Source organism: Macadamia integrifolia, chromosome 14, assembly GCF_013358625.1.
Source record: "Macadamia integrifolia cultivar HAES 741 chromosome 14, SCU_Mint_v3, whole genome shotgun sequence".
In the NCBI taxonomy this organism is placed as follows: domain Eukaryota; kingdom Viridiplantae; phylum Streptophyta; class Magnoliopsida; order Proteales; family Proteaceae; genus Macadamia; species Macadamia integrifolia.
The window spans coordinates 26259643-26277983 of NC_056570.1; the positions used below are offsets into that span (position 1 = coordinate 26259643).

An 18341-nucleotide genomic window follows, 5' to 3' on the forward strand; every position below is an offset into this window, starting at 1 on the left:
GGTGGGGGCCATAAAAAACAAAGAGGGTAGGGAGTTAGGTATGTGTTCAGGGTTGGAATGGATTTACAATTCGGATCGGATGTGTTTGGATGTGGATATTTTTTTATCAGATACGGATACCCTTAAACGAATACGAATATGGATACGGATCAAATTCAGATTTTTAATTATTCATTTACTCTCTGACTTATGTAATCTAGACCTTCCTCCCTCACTAAATATAATTTACTCTTAACCCATCTTTCTAAGTTGTTTTAACTCTTTTCCTCATTCTTTAGATCCTATTTGAGTTTCAAGAACCCTCAAAATCATTAATTGATTATTTAATCAGATCGGTTAATTATTTTTCGAATAATTCAGAGTTTAATCGGGATACCCTTTAACTGGATATGAATACCCCTAAACGAATACAAATTTCGACTATCCATTTACATCCCTAACTAGAAAGAATCCTACATATATTGCGGCAGATGAACAGGCTCTGCAATTTTATTTTTATTTTTTTAACAGGAAAGCACTATTTATTGGAGAAAATCAAGGAAGTACAATAGTGTCAGTTAGGAGTCCAGTTATTTACCTGACAGATTGGTAGATAGAGCCAGCACACCCAAAATTTTACATAAAAACAATAGTGTCCGTGCCGTTGAAGTTGTTAAATTCGGCTTGGCTTGCTGTTATTAATGTACTCATCTAATATTTCACTCTGACAACCTTCTCCTATGTCCCATGTAGGGGTGTCAATGGTCCGGGTTGGTGTGGTTTCGGTCCGGTTTCATCGGTTTCGGTGTGAGTTTGGAAGTGACCGAAACCGACCCATTAAGGATTTATCGGTTTCGGTCCGGTGTCGGTTTCGGTGCGGTTTGGGTTCGGGTTGGTACCGGTTTGGATTTATTAGGTTCATTTCGGTTTGGATCGGTTTTTTAAACCGGTATGGAGCCATTAAGAAACAACCAAATGATGAATTGTTGAACTTCGGTTTCTTAAATCGATTTGTAACCGGGTTGGTTTTGGTTTTTGGTCTAGTTTGGATTCGATTTTCCATACAAATGGATACAAAACTATTCAAATTTTGATTTTTTTAATGAATTTTGGAGTGTTTCGGTTTCTTACCGGTTTGGTTTCGGTTTCGGTCCAGGTTTTGAGCCGGTTTCGGTTTGGTTTCGGGTTCATCCGGTTTTTGGTGCGGTTCGATTTGGTTTTGGGGTTACAATACTCGAAACCGAACCGAACCAATAAGGCTTCGGTTCGGTTCGGTCCGGGTTGTTATCGGTTCGGTCCGGCCGGTTTTATCGGTTCGGTTTAGGAATTGACACCCCTAGTCCCATGGTTTCCGCTCTAGTGTTACGCTGATTCTCTCGATGTTCACAAGCCTTTTGTGACTTCTCTCCATCCCAAAATTCATAAATGAGGGGAAATCCACTTCGGGTTGTTTGAAAATTTTGGGGTGTTGGTCTACATTTACTGGCATGGAGGGAAAATTCTTAATTTTTTTTTTTTCTTTTCTTTTCATTTCTTGCCAACCAAACACTCTGTTGAGTTACATTTTTTTCCATCTTGGTTGAGAAGTGGTATGGTTAGTAGGCTTGGTCCGCTAATGCATCATTAAACAAGTGGGGAATACCAAGCTGATGGTTAATGTAAATTTCTTAATTACTGCCTTGATCCGTATCCATGACAGCGGAATGGGACAGATTTTTTCCGTAAATTTTTAGGCTGTGTTTGGTGTGCATTATTGGAATATTTCTGGATTTAAAACATATTATGAAACCTGATTTTCTCGTTTCAGAATATGTTCTATGCAAGAATACATACTAAACACAATTTTAATATCCTTACATTAACAAGCTTTTCTCTACCAATTTAGAATCGAATCATGTTTCATATACCACTTGAGGAAATGACTCACCCAATATCTGTGATCTCTCTCTAGCACTAGATTGCCAAAAAAAAAAAAAACAAAGGATAATCTTGGTGGTAATGTACTTTGGAAGAGGAAACATTCGGTGGTGATGCAAAGAAGATGAATCAGAAGTAATGCCTCAAAATTTGTTGGAGGAGGAGAACCTATTTTAAGCTTCAGATTGTAACAAAAATAGAAGAAAAAGAAAAGAGTGAAAATAAAATACTTTTTTCGCTCCAACAAAATGGGTTCAATCGGGTTCGTGATAATATTATATGAGAGAGGTTCCCTGATGCTAGTGTAGTCTTCAAGATAGGTTCAAGAACTTAGGTATGCTACCCGCACACTAGCAGGTAACACCAACAGTGGTGCAAGATAGGGCATCAACCAGAAGAGATAGGGATCATTTCAAATGGAAGAAGAGAGAGACAGGCACAGCTCCCATTAGCATGCAGGGTTCACTGATGGCATATCCAGCCTTTTCATATTATATTAGAAAGATAGAACATCAATAAAGTAACTCAGCCTACCATTTTAGCCTTTCAGGTCTTGGCCCATCTAGAAATATTTGAACGGAAATAATGGCTACACCAATTTACTTATCCCTATCGGATCAGGTTGATAAATCATATAGATCAATAGTATTGGTATTAATTGGTAATAAGGTCTTAAAACTTGAGAATGGTCACGGATTCAGTCAAGGCCTATATCATTTCGATACCATTTTAGAACAGCCTGAACCTAATCATATCGGATGGATATACCCCTACTTATTTTTTTCAATTTTTATTCCAATTTTACCCTCAGATCACACAAGTGGCTTAATATAAAAATTTTCAGGATCGGTCAAGGCTAGACCGGCCTATATTGACCGTTCCGTATTCTAGAACCGTGATTGGTAATGATCTTCCTTTAAAGTTTTAAAAATCTACTTCTTAATCGTACATTAATCTCCGCATCCAGCTTCCAGCACCTGCAACCAATCCCCAATTCCAGAACTTCCAGTTCCAGATGAGATTGCATTGGAATTTGGAAGAGGTGATCTGATCTGACTCGGCAGAAAGCGAACACTTCAGTAGTGTTATTATTATCACCACTTGTTTCCTAATCAAAGATTAATACCCTAATCCAATCCTTACATGAATATTTAAACCATGTTTTGATATGAAATTGTAAAAGGTTAATCTGTTTTTACGTCCCTTGCTTTATTCTACGATGGAAATATGGAACTAATCCGTCCCTTATTAAAGTTTCCTTTTTCAGCTCTCGCTGCGTTCCCACGTGACATCTCAAAGCAAGCAAGCGCGAGGGAGAGAGAGAGAACGTCTCTTTCTCGCGTGCCTCGATCATATCACTGACAGTACGGTCCGTCGCTGCGTCTGGCTCCATTTCCCATTCTCTCCCAATTTTCAAACACACTTGGGGAATTTGTTAATTTGTCACCTCACACGTGAGGATTGAGGATTGAGGATTGACGAGTTTTTTTTTTTTGGTAAGGGAGGGTTGACGTGTTCAGAGCAAGGTTTGAGGGGCCGGTATCGGTCGGTTTTTATTTTTTATTTTTTTTAAGTATTAATTATTTACTATTTTACCTCCTAAATGATTTGAATAACTGATCCGAATCGATTAAGGATTAGAGATTGCTCTTAGCTCATATTGATCCAATACGGCCAATACCAAATTGATACTTGAAACCATGATTTAGACGGACAGATTTCAGTTCGGGATCCTCTCTTGAGAGAGCACTCCGGTCTTATCCATGGCTATCTAAGGGATCGACATGTATCCAAGCGATGATCCAACGATTTTTTATATAATGTCTTTGTTCTGATCAATATAAGCATAGTCGTTGAATCACCACTTGGATACATGTCAATAGCCTAGATAACTGTAGGCCGACCTAGGTGATCAATAGTTAAGAGAGGGGTCGAATCCACAGATTTTGCCACTCACCACTATGGGGTTATTCACCAGTTCAATATTTCTACCATTCATGGTTCTAGAAATTGGATCAGATCAGATCGGTCAATACAAGGGTACAATCCATCTAATTCCAATCGGTATTGGCCTTGACCAATTGTGAGTTTTAGAACCTTGTACCCATGGTTTCAGTGCACACCATTGGAATGGGCATCAACTACTTTCTTCATATTTCAAATTTTACCCATACAATCAGCTGCAAGGACACCATGCTATTGTTGCCCCTCCTACTGCCCCCGCCAACCGCTGCCCTTGCACTTCCGCCCCCACTCCCATTCTTCTACCTTTACCCCTTTCAAGAACCAACAACAGATGAAATGATTTTGTTTCAGAAACGTATCTCAAGCTTTTCAAGAGCCAATCAGGGTTCATGATTGATTTTCTTAGACTTCTATGCAACTCATAGGAAAGAATCGATGCTCTTATCTCTCTCTCTCTCCATCCCCACCTCTACTCCCCCTACCTGCTCCTCTGCATATCCCTTTCCCTCCTCGCCCTCTCTCCCCCACCCCTGACCAAAACTATGGGCAGAACCAAGAAAGGCCGCCCAACAACAGTTGACCAGAATAGCATCTCCATCTGTCTGAAACATTATGAAACTAAAACATTAGATAAAACATAACAAACCATCATCGCTTTTTCCTTTTTTTTTTTTTTATCACATTTAAAACACAGAAGGCTGGAATGAAACTACAACAATTAGATAGAACATAACAAACCATCATCGCTTTTCTTTTTTTTTTTATCACATTTAAAACAAAGAAGGCTGGAATTATGAGAGTGAAGAAGCACCACCTGTGCGGTTTCGGGATTCAAGGTAAATATTGCATTCTTGCAAATTAACCAAAAAGGAGTTCATGACCGACACACCAGTCGCCCATGATAACACCGATCACACTGAAGTTGGGAGGAGTACAAGCATCAGCCAAGCTGAAGATGATCATCCCACTACAAGAAACAGGGAAGAAAAAGTATTTTAAGGCCGAATACTTTTGTCTCAGACCTGGAATGAAAGCACCCATTTTTATCAAACTTGTACTCCCACAACCATAAACAGAACTCCAAGAATCAGAAGAAACAGGGCACCAGTAAAATCTAATATCAAATTTCCAACTCTAGTTTAGAAAAGTCCAACTGAAAAGCAAGGAGACCTTTGCAGCTTTGAACATGAGTTGAACATTGTAATTGAAAAAAGCCAAAGAACCCTTGGTTAGTCCATGAGATCTCATTAGCACAGGTCTTCTGTGGGTTCACCATCTGCTGCTTGGTGGTGAAGCCCTGGAAATGTAACAATGCCAGATGGACGAAGGCCAGGCAGATGGCAGACTTTTATATTTTCTAGACTCTATAAGGAGATGGAAATAAAGAGTTGGAATTGAGTTTTGAAAAGAGAATCCTACAGGTATTCATTTGGGTTTGCTGTGATCAAATTTACTCTATTTTCTACTGCTTTTGCCACTACCATGCATTACTTCCTGCTACTGTTATGGAGATTGATCAGTGCCATTGCTGTTCTTACTTGGTATAACTTTTCAGTTAGGTAAGGTTCCGACATCAGGTTACGGTACAGTATTATAACTGTTCACATCAGATCAACTAAGGGTCTGATTTCAGAAACAGTTGATGTTCACAACAAATTAAGAGGTGAATGATTTCTTAAGGCTGCTCCAAAAAGCTTGCTTGCTTTGTCATTCAACCAGAAGTTTAAGATTCAAGAGTTATTTGGAAGAAAAATGCAGTTGGTTTCTTCTAGGTGAAATCTCAATGAGTTTTAGTGAGATGTGGAAGGGGAATTGGGAGAGGGTAAACTTCTGCCTCAAAGAGGTTCCTCCAAAGAGTAGCGATCCAGTAGGAGTCTATCGAGACAGAATATTTGGCATTGGAGCAATTGAAGAAGATTAGTTTGAGATGGCTAGTCATCGTTGTACACTTGTATCTAATTGAAGGAGGAGCAAATGGTTGAGAACTCGCATGGAAATCGGCATGTAACCGTTCTTGGATCTCTTTGGTATTGACTGGCTCCCTCCAGTACAGTTAGAAGGATATTCATCTCATGACAATGCGAGTTCAAGCAGTACTAGAAGAAAGAACCAGGCTCAAAACTAGACCTGGTTCTGGATCTAGTAAGTCCCACGACCAGCACTTTGTGCATGTTCTTCTAGAAGATTGAATGAAGAATTGAGTGGGGCCACTGTGATTTGTGGCAGAGGAGTCTAGAAGATTGCTGGCTGGAATATTCTGTTAGATCCACTATTACTTTAGTTTCTTGTTATAGTTCCTTTGTAAAAGTTCTCACGATAGGGGGAGTGTCCATATCGTGAGTAATGTTGCGTTGTAGAGTTTATATACACTTATTTTCTGTTTTAGTTTCCTATTGGTTTATGACTTGAGTTGTATTTTAAATAGGAGTTCTACTTTTGACTCTATTTTCTGCAACTAAACATTATAAATAAAGGTTGCATGTCCACAATAGATACAAGCTGAGTCTATCATGGTTCAGCACATCCTCTCTCCCTTCATTCTCTCTTTTTTCTCTCCTCTCTCCACAATCCAAGGTACTGATTTTGTATCCTGATTTGTTATATGGTAAGAAAGCAAGATCAATAATCAGTTTGTCTTCTTGATTTTGGTTTTGATGGTCTCTCGAAACTTTGTTCTTGAGGTTGCAGCAACCTATGCTGCCTAACTTCTATTTATGAACCTAGTTAATGAGATGATATGAAGAAAAACTAGGGTGCTATTATGTTATCTTGCCTTCCAAGGAGAGTTATTTACAGGCATTGAGTTTATATGCCTGGCGGTATTAGGTGCTGCAACTGGTTTTCTGGCAGCATCAATTTTTAAAATCCCTCAATCCAGCCAGCATATATGTTCCATTTTTGAAGCACTTATTCAACTAGTTGAGAAGGCTACTCAATCCAGGTTTGATACTGATCTCAGCACTAAATTATGTGCTATTGAAAATCTCCAACCAGGGTCTGCAATACCCTATTTATGTTTTTTTTTTTTCCCAGAATCAAGATCTGGCATTCTTTTTTATCTGTTCCTCAAATTTATGTGAAGTTTTAGGGCTGTATTAAGCCCTAAGGTATGCATGCTCAATTACTCTCATCTTGATCAGAGTCCGCTGTCTATTGAACAAGTTCTTCATCCCCTTGCTGGCGGTACCCTGTTTAATCGTGTTCTACAATGCCTCTTCCATCTTCTTCATATTCTGGTTCTACAGCATTGGTTTGATTGGCTATTGATATGTTCCTGGCTAAATCCTTTATTCTACTTTCTATTTGGTTTTATTTTTGTGTAATAACAATTATATCTTCCTTCTAAAAGAGTTTCTATTTTTTAGAGTTACTATTTCTTAAGATACTTAGTAGCCAAGTAGGGGGAGTTACTTATTTTGTAATACAACACATCTTACAAACCACCAATTGAGTTATTGAGAAACTGGGGTTTCCCCTCTATTTGTCAGTGGTGAGGCTGTCCTTGGACTCTGGTGATGCAGCTCCAGCCCTTGGTGGTGATCCTAAGGTAGGGTTTGGTGGTGATTCCAATCCCGCAGGCTTTGATGGTGATTCCGAAGTCACATACTTTCTTTCTTCCTTCATCTTCTCAAGTTCCACCAAGCATATCAGGTCCTACGTGGTGTTCTCTCAGACATTCTGAAACTCTATTTTCTGTTCTTAATACTGAACTGTCCCTATATGCGATCCTGTTCCGATTGATCTCTCACTGGTTTTACTGGTTTGGGATCGATTCTGCATTACATGACCTTCGATTCAGTCAGGTCCTAAAATAGATTTGTTGTAGAAATTGCTACCATATGACATCTCATGGGGTCTCTGGAAAGAACACAATAGAATTAAGACAAGATCAGACCCACTGGCGAAGTCATTTGCATATATCTGCTCCTTCCCTACAGACTGGTTATATTCTATTGAATTTTCTGAAGTGGATAGAATATAGATCAAACTTTTGAAATAATTTGCAGACACTAATTCACTCCTAATAATGGATCTATTGCTTTTGCATCTTGGTTTTCCTAGTTCAATCTTTTATATAGGTTCATCATTGTGGCTGTCCTCAAGTTTCTTTGCACAGAAATGACTATTGGAGTGAATCAGCTACAAGAGTTCTATAAATATTTTGTTTTCGTTAAAACTTAGGTCTGCTGTGACTATCAAAAGGAGTTGAATAGCAGGTGTGGTGAAATGAATTTATGAAGTCAAGAAGACAACAGTCGTTAGTTAAAGTGAATCCCTACCGAACATTCTTTTCTTTGACTTTTTTATAATGTAACTTGTATCAAAGATATTTTTCTCATTATCGGCTTTCTCATATTTTTAGCTTATTGCCTTCACAAGTCTTGTCTCGAATGTCCATGTTCAATGTTTACAAAGAGTCACCATTCACCAACCGACCAACATGAAAAAATATTAAGACTCTCCCACCCGATAAGGCTCAGAACTTAAGGATATTTATAACCAGTCAACTCATTAAACACAAAACAAGATTTGAATGAATGCTAAAGCTTTAATGGGCCAGGTTTCCTAGTGGCCCTGAAACAATTGAAGAGAAGGCAAAAGGAAAATACAACAACTTAAAATTAAAGTGTATTATACATTATATCATTAATGATATCATCCATTCATTAACCTAACCTTAAGCTTTAGAAGTTCCTCCATGATCCCTCTCAACATGCTCCACAAGAGATACTGGATCTCGAAATCCTTTACTACATTTGGGGCAAACATCAATTGTCACCTTTTTAACTGCAGCTCGTTTGCTTCCATTTTCATGGACTCTCTCCACATGCTCTATAAGAGATGTAACAGACGTGAACTTTTCCGGACACTGTGGGCATTCTTCCACATGCCCACTGCCACTGCTGCTTGGCCCTATCCCATCTTTTGCCATCTGCAATGCTTGGTTAGTTGCAATACTCAACTTTGCCATGCCTGCTTCAGCTGAGGCTTTCACAGAGGAAGCCGCACTTAGAAAGCTTGTAGCCCACTTTGACGATGATACAGCTGGACTATTGTTTGGTCTTGATTGACTTCTATTGAAGAGACCTATAAATGGGAACCCTGAATCAGGTTTCTTGGGCCCAGGACACATGTGGTCAGGTCCAAACCTGTGCTTCAAGCAATGATCTACCGTGCAGTCCCTACATCTGATCATATTTGAGAAAGTTAGAATTTCTCTGCAGCGAGGGACAGGGCATCTTTTTTTCTTTGTTGCCTTCTCATAGTTTGACGGGTCACACTCACTGTTCACATGAGATTCCCAAGTGATGTTTGGATCTTCATCAGGATTCAGGCGGACTCCTTTAGCACAAAGTGGACAAATGACAACTGTGACATCCTTTTTGTTAGCCTTCGGACAATGGTGCTTAACATAACTTCTGTGCTCTAAACAGAATACCTGAACATGATATGGGAACATATAATTACCACAACTCAAAAACAAGCACTTATACAAGTAAGAATGAAACACGTTGAAGATAAAAAGGCCAATATAAGAATAGGCAGGATGTTAATAAATAATATGTGATTGCTTCTTGATTCTCTTTTTTTTCATATCGGATCCATGTAGCCGACCCCATTTAGTTGGGATAAGGTTATGTTTGTTGTTGTTGTTGTTGTTGGAGATCATAAAAATAGTGTTTTAATAATAAATAACAATTACGTGCTTGATTCACTGCAAAAGTAGCAAGTGAGGTTGTATTCTTTGATAAGTACTTCTAAGAGTTGAATTCTCCGATTCCTCCCCACCCCCGGGGAAAAATCGCAGGTTTGTCATTTAAAAAAAGCAACAGGATAATTCAACAAAAATCCATCCCTTTCATTGTTACATAGTGTGTGCCCTTGCAAAGCTAATTGCATGTTATTCTATGCAATTGCATGTATGGTTTTGAATTATTAATGCTATGATTATAATTTTGGCACAATCACTGTTACTTTTGTGTGTTTCCTTGAACATGTCACATACAAATATACAATGATGACATAAGGTCATTTTGTAATAAGACATGTTTAGAATCTAATCCAAGGGATACGACTTGCAACTTCTATAGAAACACAACCCTAAAACGATGCAGAAAATAATGGAAAACAGAACAAACAATGCACACAGATTTATGAGGTTCGGCAAGGTTGCCTATGTCCTCGTCCTCGTCCTCATCCTCGGTAAGATGAGATCCTGCTTCACTATCAATGGAGAATAGGGTTACAGCGCTCGTCCCTCACACCTCTCAGTATTGCTTGCATTACAGAGAAAAAAAACCCTCGCTATGAATATATAGCGAAAAACCCTAATCAGAACCGCCGTCCTACCTGTCGAGGGGTTGCACCAGTACTCCCTGGATTAAACTGTGGCAGAATACAAGACATCGTACACCAACAACTTCCTTATAAACTAAAATTCCCCTGTTTAAGGATATCCCATACTATAATTGCTGAAACGCACATTCTAAGTGTAAGTAAATGTCTGCAAACCACGACTTTAGCCTTCAGGTGCTTGAAAAGAGCACACTTTAAGGAAAACCAGTCCGTAGGTTAGTCTGCCTATATCTAAATTCATATTTTGATTTAGTTTGATATCTCACATGTCCAATCTAAAAATCCATAGTTGGTTAAAATTATTGGAGGTGCTTTCTATATCTCCACCCTTCGTACACTTTACAGCAGCTCTCGACTTTTGGGTATATTTAACTTTGGTACCTTGCAAATTATTTTCGGAGAAAAGAAAGAGGACATCTTTGACAGATATTGTGCTCTCATCTCCTTTTATAAGGCTTTCTAGGGTTATACATAGGCAAGGACGTCCATCTTGCAAGACCATCAATTTTAAACTGCTACATAGACAACCCTTAAGGAGAAACTAGAAGTCAATGTGAATATTGGAGGAGACAAAAAACCTCAGTTGCTAAGCAAGAAGCACGTGCAAGCCCCTAAGGCCTCTCAGTACCTAAAGCACAAGGCAAAAGATGAGGGACCCATCTGACTCGAGAGACACAATAAAAATAAAATTATAAAATGAAGAGAACTAATGTGATATAGCCTACAAGAGCTAAAATAGGATGAACAACGACAGGCTGAAAAAAGCACAACCCTTAGTTGAGTACTGACAGGCTAAAGGTGCATGCCTATGGCATGTATCCTAATTAGACTACAATGAACAACGACGAACCACAAAGCATAGACCAGGATTCATGCTCAATGGGACCATCATATTTCACCTAAATTTACCCAAAAAAATTGTGAGACAATTTAATTTTCCTTTCATTAAGAGAAGGCAATCTGATCATCTATTAACTATCCAACAAGCACCAGAACATGTTATTTGGGCAAGCTAGTTCAGTTTATGAAATGGTATGATTCCAAGGGAAAATTATCTCTGTTCATTTTATTTTAGTTCTATATCAAGATCTCTTTAAAAACAAAATTACCATTGCATTATAAATATATATATTTAATAATTTTTTTTTATAAGTTAACTAATCCTATTACTATATCTATAACTATTCTAGAATAAATTTATTTTTAGATATTCATATCAGATTAAAAGGCTTATTTGGGAAGCCATCCTGAGTTACTGATGTCTTTTGAAGTGTTTAGTCTTGTTAAGAGTCTTTAGCTGTCTTCAACTAGTGAAATATCAAGTTAGTCATTATAACATTAAAGGTTGGCAAAAAAATTGAATAAAAACTTTAGCTTTTGGCTTTACAGTTTCGAACTTTTGGGTCACATCAGCTAGCAACTTGCTAGAGGGAAGTGTTTCACCCTTTGCACCCTTAAAAGCATTATGCCCCAAGAGAACTCACTAAGGGATCTGCAGTTGCCACAAACCATTCCCTAAGCTCCCCTTGCAGTTACAAAAGAATAAGGTACCGTGGATAAGGATGGCAATGGTGGGTTATGGGCAGGTTTCTAATACCATAACCAACCTGTGAATATGCAGGGTTCACTAACTTTACAAGCTAACTGATGCAATCGGACCCTATGGATTTCTAACCTACCCTCTCCCAATAAGAGTCATATACAACATAACCATTAAGGCAGGGCAGAATATTGGTCTAACCTGCTTCACTGCCACCCTAACCAAGGAGTTATCATGGCATAAAATGCTAGATTTTGCCAAGTATTAGACCAATCAGCTTCATATATTTCATATGTAGCTGCTCGAGCCATAATATCTCCTTCACATTCATTGGACTCGATGTAGCTGGCATCCCTCACCCAATTCTACAATAAACTATTTTAAAAGACTGGCAGCCAAGGTTACCCATGGATTGGGATTGTCGCACTCTCTAAGGAAGTTGAGTAGGCGAGGACCACTCTATCAACATCATCTACCATTATGATATTCCATGCTACATCGTAAAGTAAAGCCTTTTCTACTAACCACCTAACAGACAAGTTCTATGGAAAACTCAAGTTTTTGTCGCAATATCTAATATGCAGACTCCTGCCGTTGAGAATTTCGCAGAAGCTTTTCAATGAACAGCAAAAAATTTAATAAGTTCATACCAGTCAGAAGAATAATAAATATATCATAAATATTTTGACTTGGAAAACAGGCACATAGACAAGATATTATAAAGGGCAGATTTGACAGACTAACTGCATTGATCGTTCCTATATGCTGAGATTCCGGATGCATCACTCTTTACACAAGAAGAAAGAGAATACATAATCTCATCTTACTACCATGCCAGATATCATCAATGCAAGCACAGAGCACACTTGCATGTCAGGATTGATTATTATGTTTCTACCCAATAAAAAAAAAAAAAAATTGATCACTATGTGTCAGTTACAGTGACACCAAAGAAGATAATAAGTATGGTGTTGGGGTCCTATACGTACCAAATATGAGTCTAGATCAGAAAATTAAAACAAAAAGAGTCCATAAGAGAGTAAGGTTCTTTTTTCTTAATTGATCATGTGTGATCCTTTTTCCTATTTCAAATAGGCGTTTTCGGGACTTCATATGAGTTCTAGGACTTGAATCTTTAATTCCCTATATCAGCACTTAATAATTTTTCCAATTTTATGATTTCCTCTTGCAGCAAACGACATTTAAATACACTAAACATGATAGTAACCATTGCCATGTAAATCGGAAGTAACTCAATGTTTTCAAGTCAATTGGCATTATTCAAGCTTTTGATTCATGAACTGTTACATAAATTATCCAATCATTATCCAGGTTTAACACATATGTTAACCCAAATCCTTGAACCAGAAACCGAACGAAACTAATCATGGAAAGAAGTCAATCGAACCTGATTGCAACTGTCGCAGGTGAAAGGCAAGAAATCGATTTGATTACAATCGCCTACACTGCAATGCTTGCCGAGATCGGGAAATTGAGGAGTCCCCATCGGACAGGAAAGAGATCTCAGGGAGTCTGGAGAGGAATCGACGGATTATCTGCGTCTTCGACTTTAAAACTCCGGCTTTTCCCGAGGAATTTTTTCAAAATCTGAAAGATTTCCGATCCCGCGGTTTGTTCTACGCGGGATCGGAGCTTCGAAGTCTATGAGAAAACCAGAGAACCTTTTCGGATTTGTAGAAATTTGTGTATTTATAAAGAAGGAATCATGAGACGAGATTAAAAAACAAGGCCACAAATTCGGCCTCGGGCTAAATTTTTGGAGCTTCAACGACTAAAAGGTGGCAACTTCGTTGCTCGAGGAAAAACAAGGGAATGGATTAGGTACTCCTGCATCACTGGACCTTGTAAATCCACCGTGTTTAATTTTAGGATCCAACCAATGAGATCATTATAATGAGAATCTAGTTTCTTAACACTCTTTTTGGACGGTCAACAAATAAACGAGAGAAATTTATTGACCGACTTGATCCGTAAAAGATCGAATAGAGTCAAGGTCTACGACTAAAGTTCCTATGCGATAAAGTAAAGATTGACTTAGGCAAAAGGTGGATCGACTCTAGTGCCACTCGAGGACCAGTCTGCGTTCAAATTGAGAGGCCAGGATGCATTTCTAGTCCTTTAACCGTCAAATGTATGCTAAGCGTTCAATGGCACTGGACAGAATTTGATTCTAGGGTAGAAATAGTCTCGCAATTGTGCCATGTGAATTGGTGATATTATTTATTGTCATGCATCCTTTAGTAATCTTAATTTTTTTTTTTTTAAGTTCTGTTTTGTTGCTTGGTCAACTCCCGAGTGTTTAAATTTTACATACCAATATGGGACTTAAGATCTACCTCTACATAAAAATTAAGCATCCAATAAACCTAATATGTATGACGGAAACAAAAAAAAATTATTTTCAAACTGGTGGGTCATTCTAAATACTCTATAGATAAGCCCCATGAAACCTGCTCCCTATGCATTAGTTTATGCTTTGGTGTCCTTTGTAGTGGAAATTGATATACTCGAAATCACCTCGCCAGTAGATCCTAGGACACGTGGCATTCAAAATGACCAAATACAAAAGTCAGGGACTCCCCACCAACTCAAGACCCCTACTTACAAGGGTAAACAAGAAATTTCACCCCTTATGGGAATTAGGGCTTCATGACACCTATAATATAAGAGGGAAAATAAGGACTAATAAAATCAGGTCAATCTGTCTTCCTCTCTCTCCACTGCTCTCAATCTTTATTGTTGTTTGCAAATTGATTTAGCATCAAAGCCTCTTGACCATAGCACCCGTCGGGCCTCTCTTTTTTGCAAGTCTCTCCTAGAGCTGACGATTAGATTTCAGTCACAACAAAAACTAATGATCAACACTATATCATGGTAATTTTTTTCATTCTTTATTTTATGGGTTATGTCAGAGTATATAGAATGGGTAATGCATGCAGCAAAATATTCTCATCTCCTTGACTAAACTTACGGAGTTATTGAGTCTCCAAAACCTAAAAGGTAATCAAGCGGGTAGTTACCAATGAAAAAAATAAATTTAATTAAAACAAAAAAAAAAAAGTGGGGTAGGGTTTGCCTCTGGTATTATTTACCATAACCATATTTTCTTTTGTTGGAATGGACCATGTTTTAAGCTCTTGGAAAATAATTATGTAAGTCAATATATGTAAGGTTCGTATTGGGAATGCAGGCTTGCTAGAGTTTTATAAATTCAATAATGCGTTTTTTACTTATAATCAGGAGATGTGAGTATTCATCTTGTCTCGATTGCTTCAATGACTTTTAATAGTCTTCATTATCATGATGCAGATATTGAAAAAAGATAAAGGCAAAAGACAATAATTAGAAGACGAGGAGAGTTGTATTGTGTTGTGTGATATGTTTTTGTTGATATTTATCATACCAAAATTGTGAGTCTATGTTGATTTCCAACATACCATAAATGTAATTATTACACCATGAAATGACATGCAAAACTTGAAAGGAAATATAACTTGGAAGAAAATGTTAATCAACCGAGTAAAACTAAAACAAAAGGGAAAATAAATAAACATGAAATGAAAGATAAGTTTGATAATTTATTGGGTCAGTTTTACGATGCCCTATTTCTTCTACCAAAGTCTCTTTTATAGTTTTTTAGTGATATTTTGCTCTTTTGATGGTTTCCTAACTGCAAGGACCCACTGTCCATGTCCTTAGTGGGACATTTATTAAATTTCCATCCCTTTCAGGATCCAGATCCTCTGTTATTCTTCAATTTGTTATTCTTGTGTTATTATAGGTGCAAAAGACGATATGTGACAAAGGACAGGTGGACGGCGCATATTAAGTGAGAGAATAATGTACCATTAAAACCGGTTTTAAATGAGGAAACCTATTTAAGTTCAATACAGATCGGTTTGGTTCTCTCACATAAAAGTATCTCCCTCTTAAACCTCTTATTTGTTCTTTCTTCTCTCCCATCTCACTGTTACTCTTCAATCTGCGTACTCTGTCTGTTGATTTGATCTGACTTTCTCTCTTACAACAAAAAACGCCCGAAGCTCAGGGAAGACGATTCCAGCCTTCGTTTTGGGGAGTTTTCATTCCTCAGCCCTCGTAGTTGCTTATGTGTTTAGCCCTTCTTTCCACTATTTCCACCATTTATTCCTCAAAACCTCTCTCCCTCTACCTCTCTCTCTCTCTCCCCCCTTCCTTCAGCTCGATTTCAAACATCCAAATTCAATCAATTTCTCAAAAATATTTCCCTCCCCCATATTTGATTTATTTTATCTTCAGAGAAAAACAAATGGAATTAATTATTTCTTACATGTGTTGAGCTCTTTTACCTTATGCCCTCTTTGGTATCATTTTTCTTTTTGATTTTAGTTCACAAAAATAGTTTTGGCTACATTTAGTATCATTTATAGAGCTTGTTTTTATTTCAAAAAAATTGGTAAAACACAAAAACCAAAAAGATATCAAGAGTCATTTATGTGTTTTGGCAAAAAATGATTTTTAGTTGTTTTTGCGCTGGACTTTAATGAGCATGTGCTTAAAGACTCAATATGGAGGGGTAAAGTAGTCATCTGTTTTGTAATTATAAATCCAAGTCCCTTGCCCCTTTTTCTTCAGTCCAAAGTGGAGAAAATGAGTTATAAGAAAGATGGGTGAAGGAAATCTCTTCACCCATCTCTTTAAAAAACTATTTTGCACATAGAGATACCAAATTATTTTTATCAAGTAGTTACCAAACCATTTTATGTTTTGATAAAAAATGGTTTTCATTAATGATTTTTTTAAATAGATAAAAATAAAAAAGAAAAATGATACCAAAGAGGGCCTTAGTAGTCTCTTTTGTTTTCTTCTTAGAAACTTGTGTGTTTTCTAGTTATTTATCGTAGTCAAAGATCTGAATATGGGTTGGGAGGATTTACTGAAACAGGTAGACATGATTTTATGGGTTTTGGATTTTGAGTTTTTTTTTTTTTGGGTGGGGGAGGGGGTGAGAGGGGGTGTTGGGGGTGGGGTTTGGTTTTATCGAGTGCATAGATCAATGAAGAAAATTTGTAATCAGAGACTTGAAGTTTTTGCAGCATTATTTGTTTGATCATAGCTTCTTAGCTTAAGGGTTTTGGATTTTTGTGCAGTTTGTAGAGAAAGAGAGAGATCATATCCAAGAAGGAAAAACAAAAAAATAAATAAGTGAACGCAAGTTTGAATTTTTTTGTGAGAGAACCAAGCTGGTTTGTATTGAACTTAAACCGGTTTCCTCATTTAAAAACCAGTTTTAATGGCACATTCTTCTCTCACTTAATGTGCATCATCCACCTGTCCTTTGCCACGTATTGTCTTCTGCACCTAGAATAACACAAGAATAATAGATTGAAAAATAACAGAGTATCTGGATCCTCCCTTTCATTGGTTGTATTTGCTTTCCACTTGAGCCATGTGCTTGTAACTTTTTTGAAACTAAATCATTTTAGTACGACTTATGTTGACTGGCAATTGATTAAGCTAATCGAAAATTCAGAATCGATCAAATGTCCAAAAAGTCAAAATCGATATATTGACTGAAAAAATTCAAAATATGTCAACTAACTGGAGAAAATTAAGATCAATCAAGTTGAATGTATATCGATTAATTCTTAATACCAATCCTCATTGTCAATCAAGCTGATAAAAAAATATTCATTGGAACCAACTCATGTTGGTATGTATTAACTAATCTCATTGACCAGCTTAGTTCACATACTTAAATCGATCGTTTTAATACATGTTCCTCATCATTGGTCATATAGATTGAAATATGGTATAAATAGAAGCAAATGCAAAATGGGACTTTTCCAAGGGATACAAGGAGCATTGTTATTGAGTGGCAAACCCTTAGAAGTGTCAAGTGTGGATGGATTTAAAAGATCTGGTCCTGATGGTTCCTAAGTCAACATATTTGAAATGACAATGAGAATATTGTCAGCATATATGAAATGACAATGGGAATGTTTTCAATTGTTGTTCGATATTATGTCAATTGTTGTTTGATATTAAATGTCAATTAAATTGTTTTAATTTTGTCGATATGAGGAGACATTGTGATAAGCTTGGGCATATGTCTCATAATAAGGAAGACTAAGATCGAGAATACCATTGATGAGATTATGAACGTTGTATTTATTTTCCATTAATTTTAACAAGAAAAAAATACTATCTAGTCACATGGCTAATACACTCAAACACAAAAGGGGGGTGAAAACCGTGAAATGATGGGCTCTACCCTTATGAAATACAAAATACCTACTTCTGTCGTTGCTCTTGCACACCACCTCATTGGTCTTGCACTAGTGCAGACCACGCGACCAGGGAACGTTCTTATTCCCTTAATCTTAATTGGAAGAAAGAACACTTCATATGTCCGTGATTCTGTGTCTCCTTCTTTCTACGTAATTATAAATCTACCCCTATTGTGGAAGAACGCTGCCACGTTGCACCACGCATCCGGGCAACCTTATTTTTCACAACAAAAAAAACCATCACATCACCGAAGGCGCATATTAGTAGAACCCGAAGTATAAATCTAGTCGGG

The 18341-nt window shown here is 37.4% G+C and overlaps 2 protein-coding genes across 3 annotated transcripts in view; both read right to left on the reverse strand.

The window, feature by feature from the left end:
• LOC122060773 (putative NAD kinase 3) overlaps nt 1-4902 on the reverse strand; it is a 5467-nt gene extending 565 nt beyond the window's left edge. The window contains exons 1-2 of the mRNA XM_042623873.1: nt 4751-4902; nt 2846-2873 (exon numbers count right to left, since the gene is read on the reverse strand). Coding sequence (XP_042479807.1) covers nt 2846-2873; nt 4751-4902 — 180 coding nt within the window. The remainder of the gene's footprint in view (nt 1-2845; nt 2874-4750) is intronic.
• Nucleotides 4475-13538, reverse strand: LOC122061056 (zinc finger AN1 and C2H2 domain-containing stress-associated protein 16). 2 transcript variants are annotated; one of them, XM_042624221.1, is made up of 3 exons: nt 13167-13538; nt 8539-9301; nt 4475-4828 (listed from the first exon to the last, which is right to left on the reverse strand). In XM_042624221.1, the coding sequence occupies exons 1-2, from the start codon at nt 13263-13265 to the stop codon at nt 8540-8542; spliced, it is 861 nt and encodes a 286-aa protein (XP_042480155.1). In that variant the 5' UTR covers nt 13266-13538; the 3' UTR covers nt 4475-4828; nt 8539. The 2 variants fall into 2 exon arrangements, with proteins under 2 accessions (XP_042480155.1, XP_042480156.1); XM_042624222.1 differs by having other exon boundaries at nt 4475-4883.
• Between the last annotated feature and the right edge of the window lie 4803 nt (nt 13539-18341).